At 43.8% G+C, this 18,433-nt stretch overlaps 1 protein-coding gene across 6 annotated transcripts in view; it reads left to right on the top strand.

The window, feature by feature from the left end:
* lmln (leishmanolysin-like (metallopeptidase M8 family)) overlaps nucleotides 1-18,433 on the top strand; it is a 216,887-nt gene that overhangs the window by 11,264 nt on the left and 187,190 nt on the right. For all 6 annotated transcript variants that reach the window (XM_077536284.1, XM_077536288.1, XM_077536286.1 and 3 more), the window contains exon 3: nucleotides 11,208-11,238. In XM_077536284.1, coding sequence (XP_077392410.1) covers nucleotides 11,208-11,238 — 31 coding nt within the window. The remainder of the gene's footprint in view (nucleotides 1-11,207; nucleotides 11,239-18,433) is intronic.

The raw sequence follows: 18,433 nt of genomic DNA on the forward strand, positions 1-18,433 counted from the left end.
ATCGAACAAAAGTACGACTATACTACACACAGGAGCCTCGTTGCGTTTTAAACGCCGACGGCGTCCTCCTGTGGCTATTCACGGTACCGCAGTCGAGGAACTTTTGCTAACAAAATTAAAACGCTTGATAACTTTAATTATTGACTTACCAAAGAGTTTGTTTAAATAATTAACCACCATTTTCAAGTACTTAATTTTGTTTTAATTAAAAGCAACACTCAACCAGTAGTGTATAGCTTTTCTCGTTGTAGTAAAAGTGTTTACCCAATTTTTAGGCACTTTTGGAAACCTCTATTGAATTAAATGTAATTTTAATTTAATGTGACTGTCCTCAGTAGACTTTTGTTTCCTAAAACCTGTAACCTCAAACGTATGCTGTGGTTAATAGTAATTTAGCAGACTAAATTGCTTAACACAATACTTTGTTGAGGGTCCTCAATTATTTAATGCATTGCCATTTAAAATAATTGTATAATAATAACATATTTGGATACCATCCTTTAATCTGTGCCTTAAGAATTTTGGTAAAACATTTTGAATCAACTAATTGAGCCCAAAAAGCCAATCTTTAAGCATTAAGCATTTCCAGCATTGTCTAATTGGCTAACAATTAGTCCTTCCCAATTGAGTAAAGTGAGCTTACGCATACCTTTGATATCATAACGCTACTTTTAACAATGGATGCTTTGGAAAATGCCCTTGCGACCGTGACTAACAATCTCATTCCAGGCTATGCCGACGCGACAGCCAGCGCTAGCGCAGAGATTCTTGACACCAACATTGCGCAACTCGTTTGCGACGCTCAACAAGGGTCGTTAACCGACGAAGATATGGCACAAATCCTCAGCCGACTAATGGTGAATTTAGTGGCTAGGTGGAAATTGAGTGACCATGAACTCGAACAAGTGAAAAGCGTTCTGACAGCAGAACAGCAAATTCACGCCCAAGTTAGCAGCAAGCTAACCGAGTTGGACGCATGGTTGCATGAATCTGACCGCGTGGACTTGGGAAACCAAGTTACAAAATTGACACAGGAACTCAAAGTGAGTACACAAACTGCCCGCACGCATGAACAAAATTGGCATAATGCCACATCTGAAATTCGTGAGCTAAAAGAATGCATTGCAGAACTATCAAATCAGCACACTGAAGCCCATTGGATTGATCTCCAAACTGATCGTGAATTTGATAAGTACTTGCTAGCTCTCGCGAATGATGAAATTGCGGAATTAACTCAAAAGATTAGACTTTTGAAAAATGAACGCATTGAAGGAAAAAGGCAGACGTTTCGTTTGAAATCTGAGTTGATGGCAATGGAAGAAAAACTCCGGCGATTGCAGCATCCATCCTTCAACACTGGCCGGGATGACGAGTCATCCCATGCTGAACCGAAATTACAGCAAGTCCCACAAGGTAACACCAGGTGTCCATTGACGCCGTCCCAAACCACTGCTTTGGAGGTCCCCGTTCAGGACCTGTCTCAGGTGAACTCTCCTTTGCATTTTGATCCACTTGTGGTGCACGCACCTGTTCCTTCGTCAGACGCTGCCACGTTGTCCGATGTGCAGCAGACTTCTGCTGCAAATCTTGGACCCGCTTCTCAGCCACCTGTGCCACTTCCGGTTCCCACTCGCTCCATGGCAAGCACGTCTCCAAGTGCCGCTCAACACACGCAGGGGCCCCCTCCCTCTGCAGTGTCACTGAGAGGAGCAAGCTCACCTGTCTCTGTGCTTCCACCAAGAAGCACACTTCTTGTTTCGGCACCCCCGCTAGGCGCCACGCCTTCTTGTGCGTCTCCAGTTGCTGCCAACCTTCCTTCTCCTGCTCAACAAGCAGATGCTTCTTCACCTCACCATGTGGCGCAACCAGGCATGTCTACAAAAGAGTTAGACACGATTGCCAAGCACATTCAGAAATTTCAGCCAAAACAAGATTGCTCTGATAACACTTCTGTGTACCTCAAAGACCTTGATTTTCATTTGAGGAGATTCCCACAGGCAACAACGGAAGACAAGATTTACCTCATGAAATTGACGTCAACTCGAGAAGTAAGTGATTGGATCGACCGCCAGCCGATCCACATCTTGAATGATTATCGAGCACTGTGTCACGCATTGTCTCGTGAATTTGATGGCCCAGTATCAGCAATGAGCTTTCTTGCTGCCTGGTCAGTAAAACAAGGCCGAAAGGTATCACCCAGCCTGTATTATAGTCGCCTGCGCAAGGCATACTTTGGGCATCGTAACGAACCCAACATGGAAGAACAGGTAGAATTCAAAACACTATTTTTGAACAACCTCCACCCAAACACAAGCCGCCTCTTGGGTGTGACAACTTGTCCTCGCACGCTAAGTAGCCTAGAGCTACGTGAACTTGCATCCAAGGCCTTTGTGTTTTTACACGAAAACGCTGCTAAATCAGTGGAATCCTCTGTTTACCATGTTGCAGGTGGTTCAGACGAGGTCGAACGACAGTCCGAATCACAGCAAAGCGACGATGACATCTCCGCTTCCCCATCAAATCCTGCACAGCGGCCTCAAAATGGTTCTCATCAGAAGCACCAGTACGGCCGCAGTGCACCTGCGCGGTTGAGTCATAGCTCCAGCCGTGGTTGTGAACGGGAGAAACCCTTTGCAAAAACAAAACCTCGCAAAAAGAAACCTCCCCGCACAAATAGTCCTCAGGAGCCCCCATCCACGTCAGATGACTCCTCAATTGACAGCAACATCTGGACAAAAGTTCTTGATGGGCTGCGCAAATTGTCCAACGACAGTCAGCCGACAGCCATCAATGAGCCAGAGGTGTCGGACAACACCGTTCTTTCAGTCCAACTGGATCCAGCACCTTCTTTGCCTTCTGCCAGTGCACCTGTTACCGAGTCGAATCAACCATTCAAACAGCTCTTAGGTAACCTCAAGATTAAAGGTGCATCGCGTAAGTTCTATTTGAGGACGACACTTGAACAAACATTAGACTATGACGCTTTGGTTGATCCTGGCGCTGACATTACAGTAATGTCCAACACGCTCTTCAACCAACTTCAAGCCATGCTGAAGAACAGTGGCCGGATGCTCCGCCTCAACCACTGCTCATTGGAGATCGGTGCGTTTGCACTGACTAACACCCATCTGGACTCCATGGCAACGTTACACTGGACGATTGGACCACACAAATTGGTCCACCCTGTGTACGTGTCTGCTGTGGAATCAGTCCCGCTCCTCATTGGTCAAGATCTGCTGGGCCGCTTCAAGCCCCTGATAGATTACGACCGACGCAAAATCTGGTCACAGGTGCGGCAGCCTCTGCCAGCAGCACCGCTGACCAAAACTGCCAATTGTTATGCGGTAAGCCTAACAGAGCCTTCTTGTGAACCTGTTCTGAGTGTACAAAACTCACACCAGGACTCTCACCCAGCTCAAGGGGGGACCATGCCTGTGGTCTCCGAGATGCCCTCAAGAGGTCACCTTCGCAACACCAGCTCTCCCCTCGGCCAAGTTGAACATCCCACTCAGGGTGTACAACTCTGCCACCTTCCGGAATGCGACTTGGATTGCACCTCTGAGCTACGCAGGACACAAATTGAGACTGTTGTCCTCACTTATGAAGCAAACCATTCAGCTTCACCGCGGACTTTGAACTTGAAATCGCACTTGAAATTGTCATCAAACAACCCAAACAACACAGTGGTTGTTCTTTGCAATCTGCTTGGCGCGTTGTGCCTATTTCTGAGCAAGTTGTTACCCACCCAGCCCACCCTTGCAATGGTGCGCGCCACTGCCCTGCCATTCACTGCCCCCGCTTTCGCGCGTGCAGTACTTCTTTTGGGCCACACGTTGTCAGCCTTTGTGCTCAACAACACTTATCTGATTTCAATGAACTTGCAGTCCATTGTTCTACTCTTGCTTTTGCTCATTGTGTGGCTCACCGCCGCCGCATGCCTTCCTTGTCCGCCTGTCGACGGCTCACCTGTTCATGCCAAGACATTCGCTTTTGGTGGTCACCTTTTGCTTCCTGTCATGGGCTTTCTTCTTGCTCCTCCGTGGACCGCACATCTCTGCCGTTCGTGGCTCCACGTAGCCGAAGGGGGGGGTCATGACATCATACGCCCATGACATGAAACATAGCTGTCAAAGGGAGGTAATCACAACAGGAATGGACCAGCCAATCAGGTCCAACCTCCATGACCTCACTTCCTTGGTTACAATTGAGGGATGAACCTCGCCCATCTTTGTTGACCATCATCAGCAGGTACAAGATACACCTGTGATTGTTCCTGTGGTTCATCCACAAGATGACTTGGAGCTTTTAGCTCCCACCCATCAGGCACCTATGGATGCATTTGCCTTTCCAACTGATGCAGGACCCAAACGGTCCCTTTCCAAACAGTGGTTTCAGACACCCTGGCGCCTAATGGCAAACAAATTTTTGCTGCTGTTGTGTATGACTGCGCTAATGACATATTTAAAGTGGCTAGGGCCAAACCTAACCGCCATATCGCCATTGAATAGCCAATTAAATTTGTGCTTCACCCATTCGCACACCCGCACTCATACTTATGACACCATGTGCATAAACAAACATCCTAGAAAGTGTACAGTGACTCAAATGAACTTCAGCAGACTCCCCAAACGACTAAAGCAATTGGTAAGAAATGTGCTTTTAGCTACTGCTTTTCTTAGCTTCTTATTTAAAATAAGAACCTTAATTGTTAACGCTGTTAGTCCAAACACCGTTAACTTGAAAATGGCGAAACACGCGAGTCACGACCGAGATTCCTTTTGCCTAACAACGCGTAGCAAACAAATTACCAATCTACCGTCTCCCGACAAAACAACCAAAAGGACTACGCTAGTCCTCAATCTGCCTAGCATCACGCTAAGCTGAACCAAACTAACCACAAGACTTTGTTTCTTCCCGGTGTCCCAACCAGAGCACGCTCACACGCAAGGTGACTTGACATGCTGCACTAATCTGTTTGATACATCAACAGCTCAGTTGTGAGAACGTCTTCTCGGCCTGCATGCTCCCTTAATACAGCTTTCTTTTGCCCTAGAAAGACCCAAAGTCATAGTAGGAACCGAAAGTGCCCCCTTTCAGTCACATTGACATGACATTCCTACACAGGCCTCTAGACAACTATTGGACTTCTATTTTTCACTCTCGTGTTCCTCTCCTGTTGCGTCTGTTACTTTCCCCTTCCACTCTATACACGACACGTACTGTAGACCTAGAGGGAAAGATAACATCATAGCCAACTGCCGAGTCTAACTTTAGCAAAGGGAGGGGAGGGGTGGGTTTGCACCAACTTTGTACTCTGGTAACTGCATTGTTGTGCTTCACCTGTCCAACTGCCGATGCCACGTCTAGAAGTGCCGACCGAAACGTTCTGTCGAAGAACGTTTCCATCGCCAAAGGGAGGATCTGTAACGATTATCGGCCGGTTGTAACTTTTTGCAACCTCAGTTCCAAAGGAATTGAGCTCCTGTGGCCTGAACATGCCACTGTGGGGGGTGGGGAGGACAAGAACATCCCCCACAAACAGCCACACATGCTCTGACTGACACGCGCACGCGCACACACACACAAATCAGAACAGTAAAAGCCTTCTTAGAAACTTGACTTTCTTATTTTGCAACAGAACAATGAATTATGAAATGTTATGTTTGCCATTTGTGAAATGTTGACTCCATGAAATGTCATGAAAATGTTCCATTGCAGTGGCAGATTCTCCACTAAACTTTCATGTGTATGCACGTTTTAACAGTGTAAGTCTAGGTAACATTTCATTTGAGGTATTCAATTGTACGTGTTGCATTGGTTGAATTCTGACCTTAGAATCTTAACACACATGGGATCCAGATTCAATCTGATTAGTCTATCAAAAACCTCCCCCAGCTGGTAACTTGCCACTGTGGTCTCACCCGGCCCCCCTGGTGTGGAGGCCGCCGCCCTCCAAATTTAAAAGCACGCTCCCTGCGTGCTGCTCCCTCTCTTCTTGGCTGCTCTTTGGCTCCCGCTCTCTTCACTGCTCCTTGGCTCCTCTTTGCTCTTTCCTGGTCTCCATCGGCGCGGCTGCCAGACAAAGGGCTAGCCCAGCTAGCTTAACCTCCAGCACACGGCAACGCACAGAAGCCATCGCGTGTAGCGACAGGCGCAGCAAAACACGCTGCTTTTGGTCCCTGCAAAGGCTCAACGGATGGTGCTTTTCCAGGCACCCTGAGGCCTCAACCAAGAGGGCCTCTTCCCAGCCAGCAGGTTGACCCCGTGACGCTCAGTTGGCCAGCCGGACGACCTGTCTCTCCCTCTCCTGAACTGAACCATCTCCATTCTTTTTTCTTTTTTCTTTTTTCTTTTTTTTTTTTTTTTTTTTTTTTTTCTTTTTTTTTTCTTTTTAAGAGCTCAGAATTGTTCATTCGGTAGTCTTACCGATTCAACGTCTTGTCATCATTGCTCTTTTTTTTTTTTTTTTTTTTTTGTGTGTATGTGTGCGTGCGTCTGCGTGTGCGCATTTGCGTGTGTGCGTTTGCGCGCGTGCGCGTGCGTGCATGTGCGTGCGTGCAAATACGTATAAATTTATACTCATTCATTCACCTAAAACCTTATAAATATCCCATTACCCTTCGCCTTAACCAGGCACTTCAGAATCTTGCCAGAGCCGCGAGGCCCAAATGGCCAGGAGACCAGAGAAAAGGCCAGAAAAAAAAAGAAATAAAGAGAAAAGAAAGGCAAATCAAAGTGAAATCCAGCACCGACCAAACACCTCCCGCCCCCCCCATGATCACAAAACCAAAGTCCCACGCCAACCCCGGAAGCCCCCAAACTCCAGCAAACTCAGCGAGATCTCAAGAGCCCAGAGGAAAAACCAAAGAGAGGAAGGAGGGAAGGATCGACAAGGCAGAGCGAGATCCACAGAAGCCAGCACATCCAATCCACCAAAGTGAAGCCCAGCACCAACAAGACCCCTCCCGCGCGGCCACAAAACCAGAGTCCCACGCCAACCCCAGAAACCTCACACCTCCAACAAATCAAGATCTCAAGTGACCAGAGGAAAAACTAAAAAGAGGAAGGAGGGAAGGATAGATAAAGCAAAGTGAGAACCACAGACACCAGCACCAACTGATTCAAGGGGCTGTGGGAGGGAGAGGGTACTTCTGTTGAGTTTCAGTAGATGCTGGTGCGACGGATCTGGCATGCATAAGGACCACCACCAAAGAAAGAAGCCGTCAACCGCGGTCCAGCAAAGCGAGCACTCCCCCCCCCCGGAATCCCCAGGCCGCGGCAGCACCAAGGCCACCCCCAAGCCACCCGAGCGGACACCGGTCGGCGAGCCGACCCAGACACCCGGAACACCCCCGCCCCAGCCCCAGCCCACACCCCCGAGCCCAAGGCCGCAGAACGAGGCCCAGCGGGCCCCCACAGCGCCCCACCGGTCCCCAGCCCCCATCCCCCCACGACCCCCCCGCACCCCACCCAAACCCCCGAACACACCCCGACCCCCAGCACCCAACCCCCCAATAAAAACAAGCCCCCCCCCCCCCCCCCCCCCCCCCCCCGGACGGCCGCCACCCCCCCTAACCATCTCCATTCTATCTTCAAACGGGCTTGGCGAGTCTCCATCCAGGGTCCTGCTTCTCAGACCAACCCCATCTGTAAGTGCAACTGCAGGCCTTCGCTAGATTGTACAAATTGGTGCAAACTAGGTTGATTGTGGGTCCCATGTTGGTTTGATTTAAGGAATCCATCACCTTGGTTAAGACCGTTTCTCTTTTCTTCTTTTCTTTTCCTTTGATTGTTTTTATTATTTTAGTTCTCGTTTTATTTCCTATCATAGTAGTTAGTTTTGCTTCTTTAAATTCTAAGTAGATTTTCCCACCTAGGTTAGAGAATAAACGTGCACAAAACTCAAAACCTGGTTTACTCTGTGTGTGTTTCATCAATTTAGAGTGACCTCTAAGCTGAACAAAGAACTCACAAAATTGTAGTAAGGGCACAACCTTCATTTTAATGACTGATTCAACGAGGTTCTCATCTGTTATCCTGATAAAATTATCAAAAAGAGATGTGGTGCTCCGCAGGCAAGCTCAACTTAATTTCAACAAAGTTTGAGTCTCCTTCAATTAATGAGCCAATTGATTATTAATTTGCTAATTAACAATTACTGATTTAATAATTAATTGGACCAATTTCCCTTACACCCTAATTGTATCACAATAAGAAGGTCACGATACGATAATTATCATGATAGGTCACAATATTGTAAAAAAAAAAAAAAAAAAACTTACAGCAACAAAAAATGAAAAAATATTATACACAAAAAATATATACATATAATATATATATTGAGGAACTTAATGTAGCCGCAAGGGGGCACAAGCCAGTTTCTTCTTGTGCCTTCTTGTGTAGTTGGTGTGAGAGCAGAGGATGCAAAGGACAGGGCTAGATGGAGGCAACTGATTTGCAGTGGCGACCCCTGAAGGGAAAAGCCGAAAGAAGAAGAAGAAGAAGAAGAATATATATTGAGGCACTTGTGACAGGAAGGGCATCCGACGTAAAACTTTGGCCAAACCAAACATGCGAATCAAATATATGACTTCCATACCAGATCGGTCGAGGCCCGCGTTAACAATTCCCGCCATCAGTGCTGTTGACCTACAGGGTGCTGCTAGAAACTGGACTACTGTTGGTTGAAGAAGGAGAGGAGGAAGGTGTGTTTCGAGGAAGAAAGAGAAAGAGGAACAACCCGAGTCTAGGACTTAGTGTAGGGACTTTGAATGTTGGAAGTATGACCGGAAAAGTTAGAGAGCTGGTTGACCTGATGCAGAGGAGGAAGATGGACATACTGTGTGTTCAGGAGACCAGGTGGAAAGGGAGCAAAGCTAGAAGTTTAGTATCTGCTTTTAAATTGTTCGATCACGTTTTAGATAGGAAGAGAAATTGAGTTGGAGTTATCGTGAAGGAGGAGTTTTTTAAGAATGTCCTGGAGGTAAAAAAAAAAAAAAAGAAAAAAAAAAAGTGTCAGATAGGGTAACGAGACTAAAGCTAGGAATTGAAGGTGTGATGATCGATGTTGTTAGTGGGTATGCGCCACAAGTAGGGGTGGGCGATATGGTAAAAATGTTGGATCACGATTCTTTACAAATAAATTCATGATCTCGATTTTATCACGATTCTTTTTGTATTTATTTTTTATTTTTTTACATATTTTTAGACAAATCTTCACATTTCTGAAAATTTTTGTAAAATTTAAAACATATGTAAGGGAAATCGGTCCAATTAATTATTAAATCAATAATTGTTAATTATTAAATCAATAATCAATTGGCTCATTAATTGAAGGAGACTCAAACTTAATATTTAAATTAAGTTGAGCTTGCCTGCGGAGCACCACATCTCTTTTTGATAATTTTATCAGGATAACAGATGAGAACCTCGTTGAATCAGTCATTAAAATGAAGGTTGTGGCCTTACTACAATTTTGTGAGTTCTTTGTTCAGCTTAGAGGTCACTATAAATTGATGAAACACACACACAGTAAACCAGGGGTTGAGTTTTGTGCACGTTTATTCTCTAACCTAGGTGGGATAATCTACTTAGAATTTAAAGAAGCAAAACTAACTACTATGATAGGAAATGAAACAAGAACTAAAATAATAAAAATAATCAAAGGGGAAGAAAAGAAGAAAAGAGAAACGGTCTTAACCAAGGTGATGGATTTCTTGAATCAACCAACATGGGACCCACAATCAACCTAGTTTGCACCAATTTGTACTAGGGCGAAGGCCTGCAAAGTTGCACTTACAGATGGGGTTGATCTGAGAAGCAGGACCCCGGATGGAGACTCGCCAAGCCCGTTTGAAGATAGAATGGAGAAGGTTCAGTTCAGGAGAGGGAGAGACAGGTCGTCCGGCTGGCCAACTGAGCGTCACGGGGTCAACCTGCTGGCTGGGGAGAGGCCCTCTTGGTGGAGGCCTCAGGGTGCTTGGGAAAAGCACCATCCGTTGAGCCTTTGCAGGGACTAAAAGCAGCGTGTTTCGCTGCGCCTGTCGCTACACGCGATGGCTTCTGTTCATTGCCGTGTGCTGGAGGTTAAGCTAGCTGGGCTAGCCCTTTGTCTGGCAGCCGCGCCGATGGAGACCAGGAAAGAGAAGCAGCGAAAAAGCGGAGCCAAAGAGCAGCGAAAAGAGAAAGATGCAAGCAGGGAGCGTGCTTTTAAATTGGGAGGGCGGCGGCCTCAACACCAGGGGGTCCCGACTGACCAAAGTGGAAAGTTACCAGCTTGGAGAGGGTTTTGGTAGAGACTAATCAGATTGAATCTGGATCCCATGTTTGTTGAGATTCTAAGGTCCGAATTCAATCAATGCAACACGTACAGTTGAATACCTCAAATAAAATGTTACCTAGCTTACACTGTTAAAACGTGCATACACATGAAAGTTTAGTGGAGAATCTGCCACTGCAATGGAACATGTTCATGACATTTCATGGAGTCAACATTTCACAAATGGCAAACATAACATTTCATAATTCATTGTTCTGTTGCAAAATAAGAAAGTCAAGTTTCTAAGAAGGCTTTTACTGTTCTGACTTGTGAGTGTGTGCGTGTGCACATGTCAGTCAGAACATGTGTGGCTGTTTGTGGGGGATGTTCTTGTCCTCCCCACCCCCCACGGTGGCATGTCCAGGACACAGGAGTGGAGTTCCTTTGGAACTGAGGTTGCAAAAAGTTGCAACCGGCCGATAATCGTTACAAGGGATGTAACGATATCCAAACATCACGATACAATATTAAGTGTGAAAGGTTCTTTTTCTGAAGACCAGAAAGCAGAGCATTGCTGTGATCAATTCGGTTAGTAAAAGAAGCATGCTTTAGCGTCCATGTGTTGGCCCGAGAGAGAAAGTCTTCACAGTCAATAACAGGAAGGTTTGTCTGTCATTCTGTAATATACAGGAAAAATCAATTAATACTACACAGCAAAAATTGGAGTTAAAATTCAAGAGTTAAATTTGCGGGGGATCATTTTAACTCCCATAGTGTAATTTTTAAGTTTTCAGACTTAAATGGTGTTTAGGGAAGGTGTTTTTTTTTTTTTTGTGTGTTTTTTTTTTAAGGGGGGGGTTGTACAATTAGAAGAGAGACCCCACAGCAGTTATTAGCAGGGCCTAATAAGTAATTTAGCTTGACTCAAACTAATGATGTTTCCCTGCAGGCTCCCTGCAATCAAGAGAAGACTGGTGAAGGTAAGAAGTATCACATGTACCGTACATGCATGCAAACATGCATGTGAATGCACATACGCACATACGTGTGTGTGTGTGTGGGGGGGGGGGGGGGCTGTGTGTGTGTGTGGGGGGGGGGGGGGGGGGGTGCGTGTGCAGGGGTGCGTGTGTGTGTCTGTCTGTCTGTTTGTCTTTCTGTCTGTGAGGTGTGGTGGCTTTCAGTGACAGTTCGAAAACAGTGCATGGCCTTCAACCAACCTACCTACCTACCTAAAAAAAAAAAAAAAAAAAAAAAATCCAAAAACCAAACTCATCCACCGTTTGTTTTGTCTTCATGAGCATACTTGGTATTGGAGTAATCCAAAAAGTAATCCAAAAAATCAAGTTACATTACTTTAATATTATGGTACTTGGATTACGTTACTAACTACATTTTTTAGCAGGTAACTTGTAACTGAATACATTTTAAAAGTAACCCTCCCAACCTTGTGTGTCACGATGGCTGTTGCCCCTATTTTCCTGTCGAGTCAAATAATGATGCGGGATGCGGGTACAAATCTGCCTGAGCGTGACATAAGGCGCATGCACACTCTTTTGCGCTCTCTCTCTCTCTCTCTCTCTCTCTCTCTCTCTCTCTCTCTCTCTCTCTCTATATATATATATATATATATATATATATATATATATATATATATATATATATATATATATATATATATATATATATATATATATATATATATATATATATATATATTTTCTCTATAATATTCTCTGCGGTAGACCTTGCGATTGTTCGTACACTAACTAGTCTTGGCACTCTGGCAATTTGCCTGGTGAATGCATGAATGATGAGACGTTGCATGCTTTAAACAAGTGTAAGTGGCCAGCAAATCCTTCTTGTGTTTTCTAACAAAGTAACTTGCAGATCAATACGTTTCTTAGACATTATTAAGCCGCTGAAAAAGGCGTTGCGCTCCATGCTGACATTTGTTCAATTAACGTGTAGGTTTGTTCGTACAAGGACATGCACACTGCTGGCCTCCAATCCGCTTTTCGCCAGAGGGGTCGTCAAATCTGCACAAACTCAGAAACTTGCATCATGTTCCTTTATAAGCTGTTTTCTTAAGATAGCAATACTGTAACTTGTGGGAAATATCTTATCATACTTGCTGTTCCGGGTCAGGCCGCTGCTCGTGTGATCGACCGGCTAGCATGCAAGCTGAGCAGTTTTTGCATTCTTTTCTGGACCTAATGTTCCTCTTTGATGTTTTTTTTAATTTTTTAATTGTTTATTTATTTATTTATTTATTTTTTTGTGAGTTTGGATTCTACCGCTATGGTCGTGCGGCTTAACTACTCCAGAGATTTCCTCATTCAGCAGCGGCTGCAACCCGTACTTCGGCCTTTTCGCCCCACTCCCACAGACTATTTTCCGGAGGAGAGACTCCATAGAAACTTCATTATCCAGTACAACTCAGATCGCAAAGTAAAGGTAACCAGGAAGGGATTAAAGAAGGGGGGCGTGACAGCCAGAATGAACAACAACGGCGCTCCCGTCCATTATCCTGGACAATGTGCGATCCCTTCGTAATAAGGTGCAAGCCTGTGTTAATCACTTGTACGAGTACAGCACTGCCTCCGTTATGGCATTTACAGAATCGTGGTTAAACAACAGAGATGACGATGGTAGGCTACACTTTCCCTTCGTCTGGACAGAGATAAGCAACATGGCGTTGGCATGTGTCTGTATGTAAACACGAGCTGGTGCCTCTACAATCAATGTGAGGGAGAAGTTGTGCAACACTGACATCGAGCTTTTGGTTGTTTCCCAGCGTCCCTGCTACCTCCCAAGAGAATTTCCACATTTTTTTTTTTTTTATTATCCTGGTATACATTCACCCCAGAGCCAATGCAGCCAAAGCTACGGAGCCCTTTACTAACACTCTGCATAAAATGGAACAGTTGTTCTCAGATTCCCCCAAGTTCATCCTGGGTGATTTCAGCCATTGCTCACCCGGCAATTCTCTTAATGGTTTTCAACAGTATGTTACATGCAACACTCATTATGGGAAGACTCTGGACAAATGTTATGACTCTGTACTAGATGCATTCAAGGCCTTACCCCTCCCCCTGTCGGATTGGCGGACCACTACACGATCCTGCTGGCTCATGCTTACACTCCTGTCATGAGGAGGATTAAGAAGGTCACCAAAGACATGAAGCAATGGACACTGGAAAGTATTCTCACTCTTCAAGGATGTTTTGAAGCCACTGACTGGGACAGCCTCCTTTCTTCCTCTGATGATTGTGTCAGAAATGAAAAGTTGACACGGTGACATCATACATCATCTTCTGTGTGGACAGTATTATTCCTGTAAAAACTGTCTCTACCTATCTATCCAAACAATAAACCCTGGAATACGAAGGAGCTCAAGGAAATCTTTCGTAAAAAGAAGAGGATTTTCTTTACTGGCTCTCCCTTGGACATAAAGGAGATCAACAGGGAGGTCAAGAAGCTATAAAAACTGCCAAGCTGGAATATAAACGCAAAGTGGAGTAAAAATTCACAAGAGGGGATCTCTGCTCAGCCAGGCAGGATCTTAAAACCATGGTCTTTGTAAACACGGCGGTCACCACCCACAGAACTGTCCCTGATGACCTCAATACCTTCTACACCAGTATTGAATCTGACAAATGTATCCAGCTCACTCAAACCTGGCAGCTCTGCAATCACCTTCAGGACTGAGGATGTGGTGAGCGCCCTCACGAGGATGAGGGAGAGGAGCTCACAGCAGCCGAGTCCTGAGGCACTGTGCAGGGCAACTAGGAAGTGTGTTCCGGAATATATTTCTTTTTTTTTTTAAAACTTTGTCTTCATTAGTTTTTTCAAGAACAATCAACTGTAATTGACAAAAATCAAGAGACCGACATAACAATCAGGGAGAGAGAAAAGAAAAGTAAAAAAAAAAAGTAGAAATTAAGCCATCGAGCAATATAATCCAATATCCTTATCATCAATAGTCTATAATATTCACAATTTGAGTAGTCACTTATCAACAAAAGATATCGATTTTTTCCAATATTTTTTACATTTGACAGTGCAACGTATGAGAGAGAAAGTTAACTGTTCCATTGTATAAATGTCTCGCATAATGTCCATCCAGTTTGTTCTGTTTGGCGGTTCCTCTTTCAACCATTTCCGAGTAATGGCCTTTTTACTTGCAGCCTGTAATATATGTAGTAGGTACTTGTCTTCTTTCTGTAACTCAGTTGGGATGTTGCCCAGATAAAATAATCTAAAGTCCCCTTCCAGTCTTAGCCCCAAGAGTTGATTGGCCGTTTCAATCACTTTGGCCCAGTAAAGTGTAATTTTCGTACACTCCCAGAATATGTGAAAATGACCCGCTGACGTTCTCCCACAGTTTCTCTAACATTTGCCATCTTCTGGATTTTTACTTTGAAGTTCCCTTACTCGTGGAGTGATGAAGAAACGCATGATATTTTTCCATGTAAATTCCTTCCACTGATCGGAACTTGAAGTGGTAACTGTAAGTACCTAAAAAAGTCCCCTTTTCCTAAATCATACTTTTCTGATAATTGTTGAAATGTACCAAGACCGTCCTCTGATGTTATTCCCCAGTAAGCGGTTATACCACTGCTGCACCATTGTTTGCCATCAAGTTTTGCTGGGACAAAGTTGGAATCATATGCTGGCCAACGCAAAATTCTTGCATCAAGTTCCGTTGTCTTATCATTAAGTTTAAATTGGTCGATTTCCTTCCACTTAGCGTCACAAGTAGGGTCGCACCAGGCGACCAAAGCTCTCAATTGTGCTTCTTTATAATAACTTTCTAAACAAGGAAAAGCCATACCACCTTCATTTTTGGGTAACTGCAATATCTCAAATCGTATTCTTGTTTTTTTCTGACCCCAAACAAAACCAGAAATCATTTTTATTCCATTCAGCAAATTGCTTAGAGGGCACTTCCACAGGCAAAGCCAGGAATAAATAAAGTAATTTAGGGAGTAATATCATTTTTACCATCTCAATTTTGTTATACATTGTCATTGGCAAAAGAGACTAACGGTTCAGGTCAGCCTTAATGTTATTATTAAGGGGAATATAGTAATGTGTATAAATGTCCCTCAAATCTTTGGGTAGCTGTACCCTTAAATATTTCATCATGTTGTTACTCCAGTTGCCCTGTAGGAGTCCTTTGACAGAGTTGCTTGGGTTATAATTAAAAGTAATAATCTGCATTTTATGGTAGTTTAATTTGTATCCTGAAAAAGAACCAAACTTGTTAAGTACAGATATCAATGTTGGTAAGCTGCTCTCTGGGTTGGTAATGGTCACCAAAACATCATCCGCGTATAAGCTAACCTTATGGTCTGAACCATGTATATTGACACCTTGGATGCCCACACACTCTCTTATGGCCTGAGCCAGTGGTTCAATAAAGAGGACGAACAGAGCAGGCAGCCCTGTCGGCAAACTCGTTCAAGAAAAACCGTGTGAGAAAGGTCCCCATTCACTTTTATTCTGGCCGTCGAGGAGTAGTACAAAGAGCCTAGACATTTAATTATCTGTTCACAAAAGCCAAAACGTTTTAAAACTAGATATAAGAACTCTCACCTGACCGAATCAAACGCTTTTTCCACGTCCAGGCTAAGAACTATTGATTTCTTAGCCTTCATGTAATTGAGAAGGCGAAGTGCTTGTCGCACATTATCATGCGTTTGCCTATTTTTTACAAATCCTGTTTGATCTGTGTCTATTAGTTCGGGGATTATATTTTCTCGATGTTTAGCCATTATCGTTGCAAAGATTTTATAGTCTGTATTTAAAATTGATATTGGCCTGTAAGAACTACATTCAGAGGCACGTTTCCAAGATGGTGGCGGTGTTCCGCCTCCCAGAACATAATTGAAACAAGATTTCAAGAGTGGTGTTATGAAAGGTCTCAAGATTTTATACCATTCTGCTGGATAACCATCTTCCCCTGGCATCTTGTTTCCTTTTAAGATCAATATTATCTTATCATTAAGGAAACTCTTATTAAGCCTCCAAAGTGTCTCTTTTCGTTTGTTATCCAGATGCAAAGATAAATAATGAGCCGACTCATCCTTAACTCCAATTACCTTATGCCTATCCATGTTAAACATAAAAAAATAATCCAGTCTAGAGAATGTTAAGTGTGGGTGGGAAAAAAAAGTGAATTTTCTTTCACCTGGGTGTAAATCTCTCCACACGTCTAAAATACCCAATTCCTTCTTAAGTTTTTTAACATACCGCATTTCAGGGGACCGTTTCTTTAACCTATGTGAAGAGTGTGAAGAGTGGTTGTAAAGTGATGTTCCAGTCCCCCCCACAAATCAATACACCAGATGTCTCTGTGCATATTATATCAAAAACCTTCTTAATCAACTGCTTGTCCCTCCCTGGAGGCCTATAAGCATTCAAAACGTCACCTCCTTATGATCAATAAAACCCTTTACCAAAATAGAACATCCTTCCTTATCCTTGATCTGGGAGGAGAACTGAAAACTAATCCTATTAGAGATAAGAATTACCACTCCCCTTGAATTACTTTTCTTAGAGGAGGAATAGTATGTATGTTTGTAACCCATTATTTTTTTTTCTAGCTTATCATGCTCTTCGTTGCTAAGGTGAGTCTCTTGCCAAAGGATTACATTCTGTTTTTCACGTTTCATTTTAGCTATAACTTCACTCCGTTTAACAGAGTTTGACAACGCATTCAAGTTTAGTGTTACTACATTATACTTCTGTTGGTTCATTTCTCCTCCCAGAAATACACAAAAAATAAATACAGAAAAACATTATTGCTGGATGGCTTAATTGAAAAAACAGTGTTGGTCTTAACAATACAGAACAACAATAAGAAAAAGAAACATACCACAACATTGTTGACCTCCAAATTTGAGGCGATATACTGAACACCTCGAGGTTGGGAGGGGAGTCCCTTAGGAACAAGGGAGCCCCCTCGCAATGTGGGCCTAAAGGACCGAGTCGTCCCGGACTGCAACATGCTGGGAGCAGAACACGGTTGTCCAGACCAAGAAACTTCCAACACCAGCGCACCAATTGTCTGTAGGCAATATGTCTATAATTGGCATCCTGTGGCCCATCAAATGCCTTGCCTTTGTACTGCTGCTTGTAGGTCAACCATGCCACCTATAATCCATATGGGTCCAGGCACACAGCATTGAATCCAGGATGATCAGTGACGCAGTCCAGTACCTGATTGAAGTGTTCCTCTCCTTGTAGACGTAGTCACTACTTCTTGAATTTCATGGCAGCAAACACATTCTACAGTTGTAGGCATTTGCTGGCAATTACCACAAGTACACCTGAAATTTATATTAAAAAATAAAAAGTAAAAAATAGTAAAATACTGAGCGATGACACCATGAGTGTATTGCTATCCCAATCAATCAATAATTCTGTTTATGAAAACATTTGTTTCAAAATATACAAGTACGTGGACGGTGTAACAACTATTGCCTATGGCCCAGTCTGCTCTCTAATTTTTTTTAAGTTTGCTTCTTCTAAAGCAAATTCTCTGCAGTTGCATAAATATTCCACTGCCCAGACAGGATCTAAGCTTGGTTAGCTCTGCAGGTGGTCACCCAACCACCAACAAAGCTCTTTTGAAGCCGCTGACCAGGTGACAAAGGAATTTATGCGTCTGCCGAAGGAGTGTTTTCAAGCCCGTCTTCTCGGAGCCCGAACAAATGGCTCCAATGATTTGGAATACAGAAACGACTGATCAGAGGAATGTTCATGACTTCTTATCAATCACAAAGGATATTCTGGCGTCTCGCCCTTCCAAACGGGCACTCCTGGAACGTCTAGACGGAGCAACAGCACCGTCAAGTGGTGAAACTTGGAACTATCCTTAGTGACAATTCATATAAATGACCGCATTTCACACATTTATACCATGATAATTCTTGACAGATAACTGAACTACGAATGATTCATGTTATGTCTTTGTGTGTATGAACATCCTATTTCATTTGTACTCCATAAAGAATGAAAGATAATCAATATCTTTCAGTTCAGTCAGATTAGACAAGTAGAAGTTACCTCACAAGTTAGTTTATGATGCATTAATTACGATGTGTGTTAAGCGGGTTGTGTGGGAAAACTGATTTGCCAGACTGACCAAATTTAATGCCAAATTATTAA

This window comes from Festucalex cinctus, chromosome 11, assembly GCF_051991245.1.
Source record: "Festucalex cinctus isolate MCC-2025b chromosome 11, RoL_Fcin_1.0, whole genome shotgun sequence".
Taxonomy (NCBI): Eukaryota; Metazoa; Chordata; class Actinopteri; order Syngnathiformes; family Syngnathidae; genus Festucalex; species Festucalex cinctus.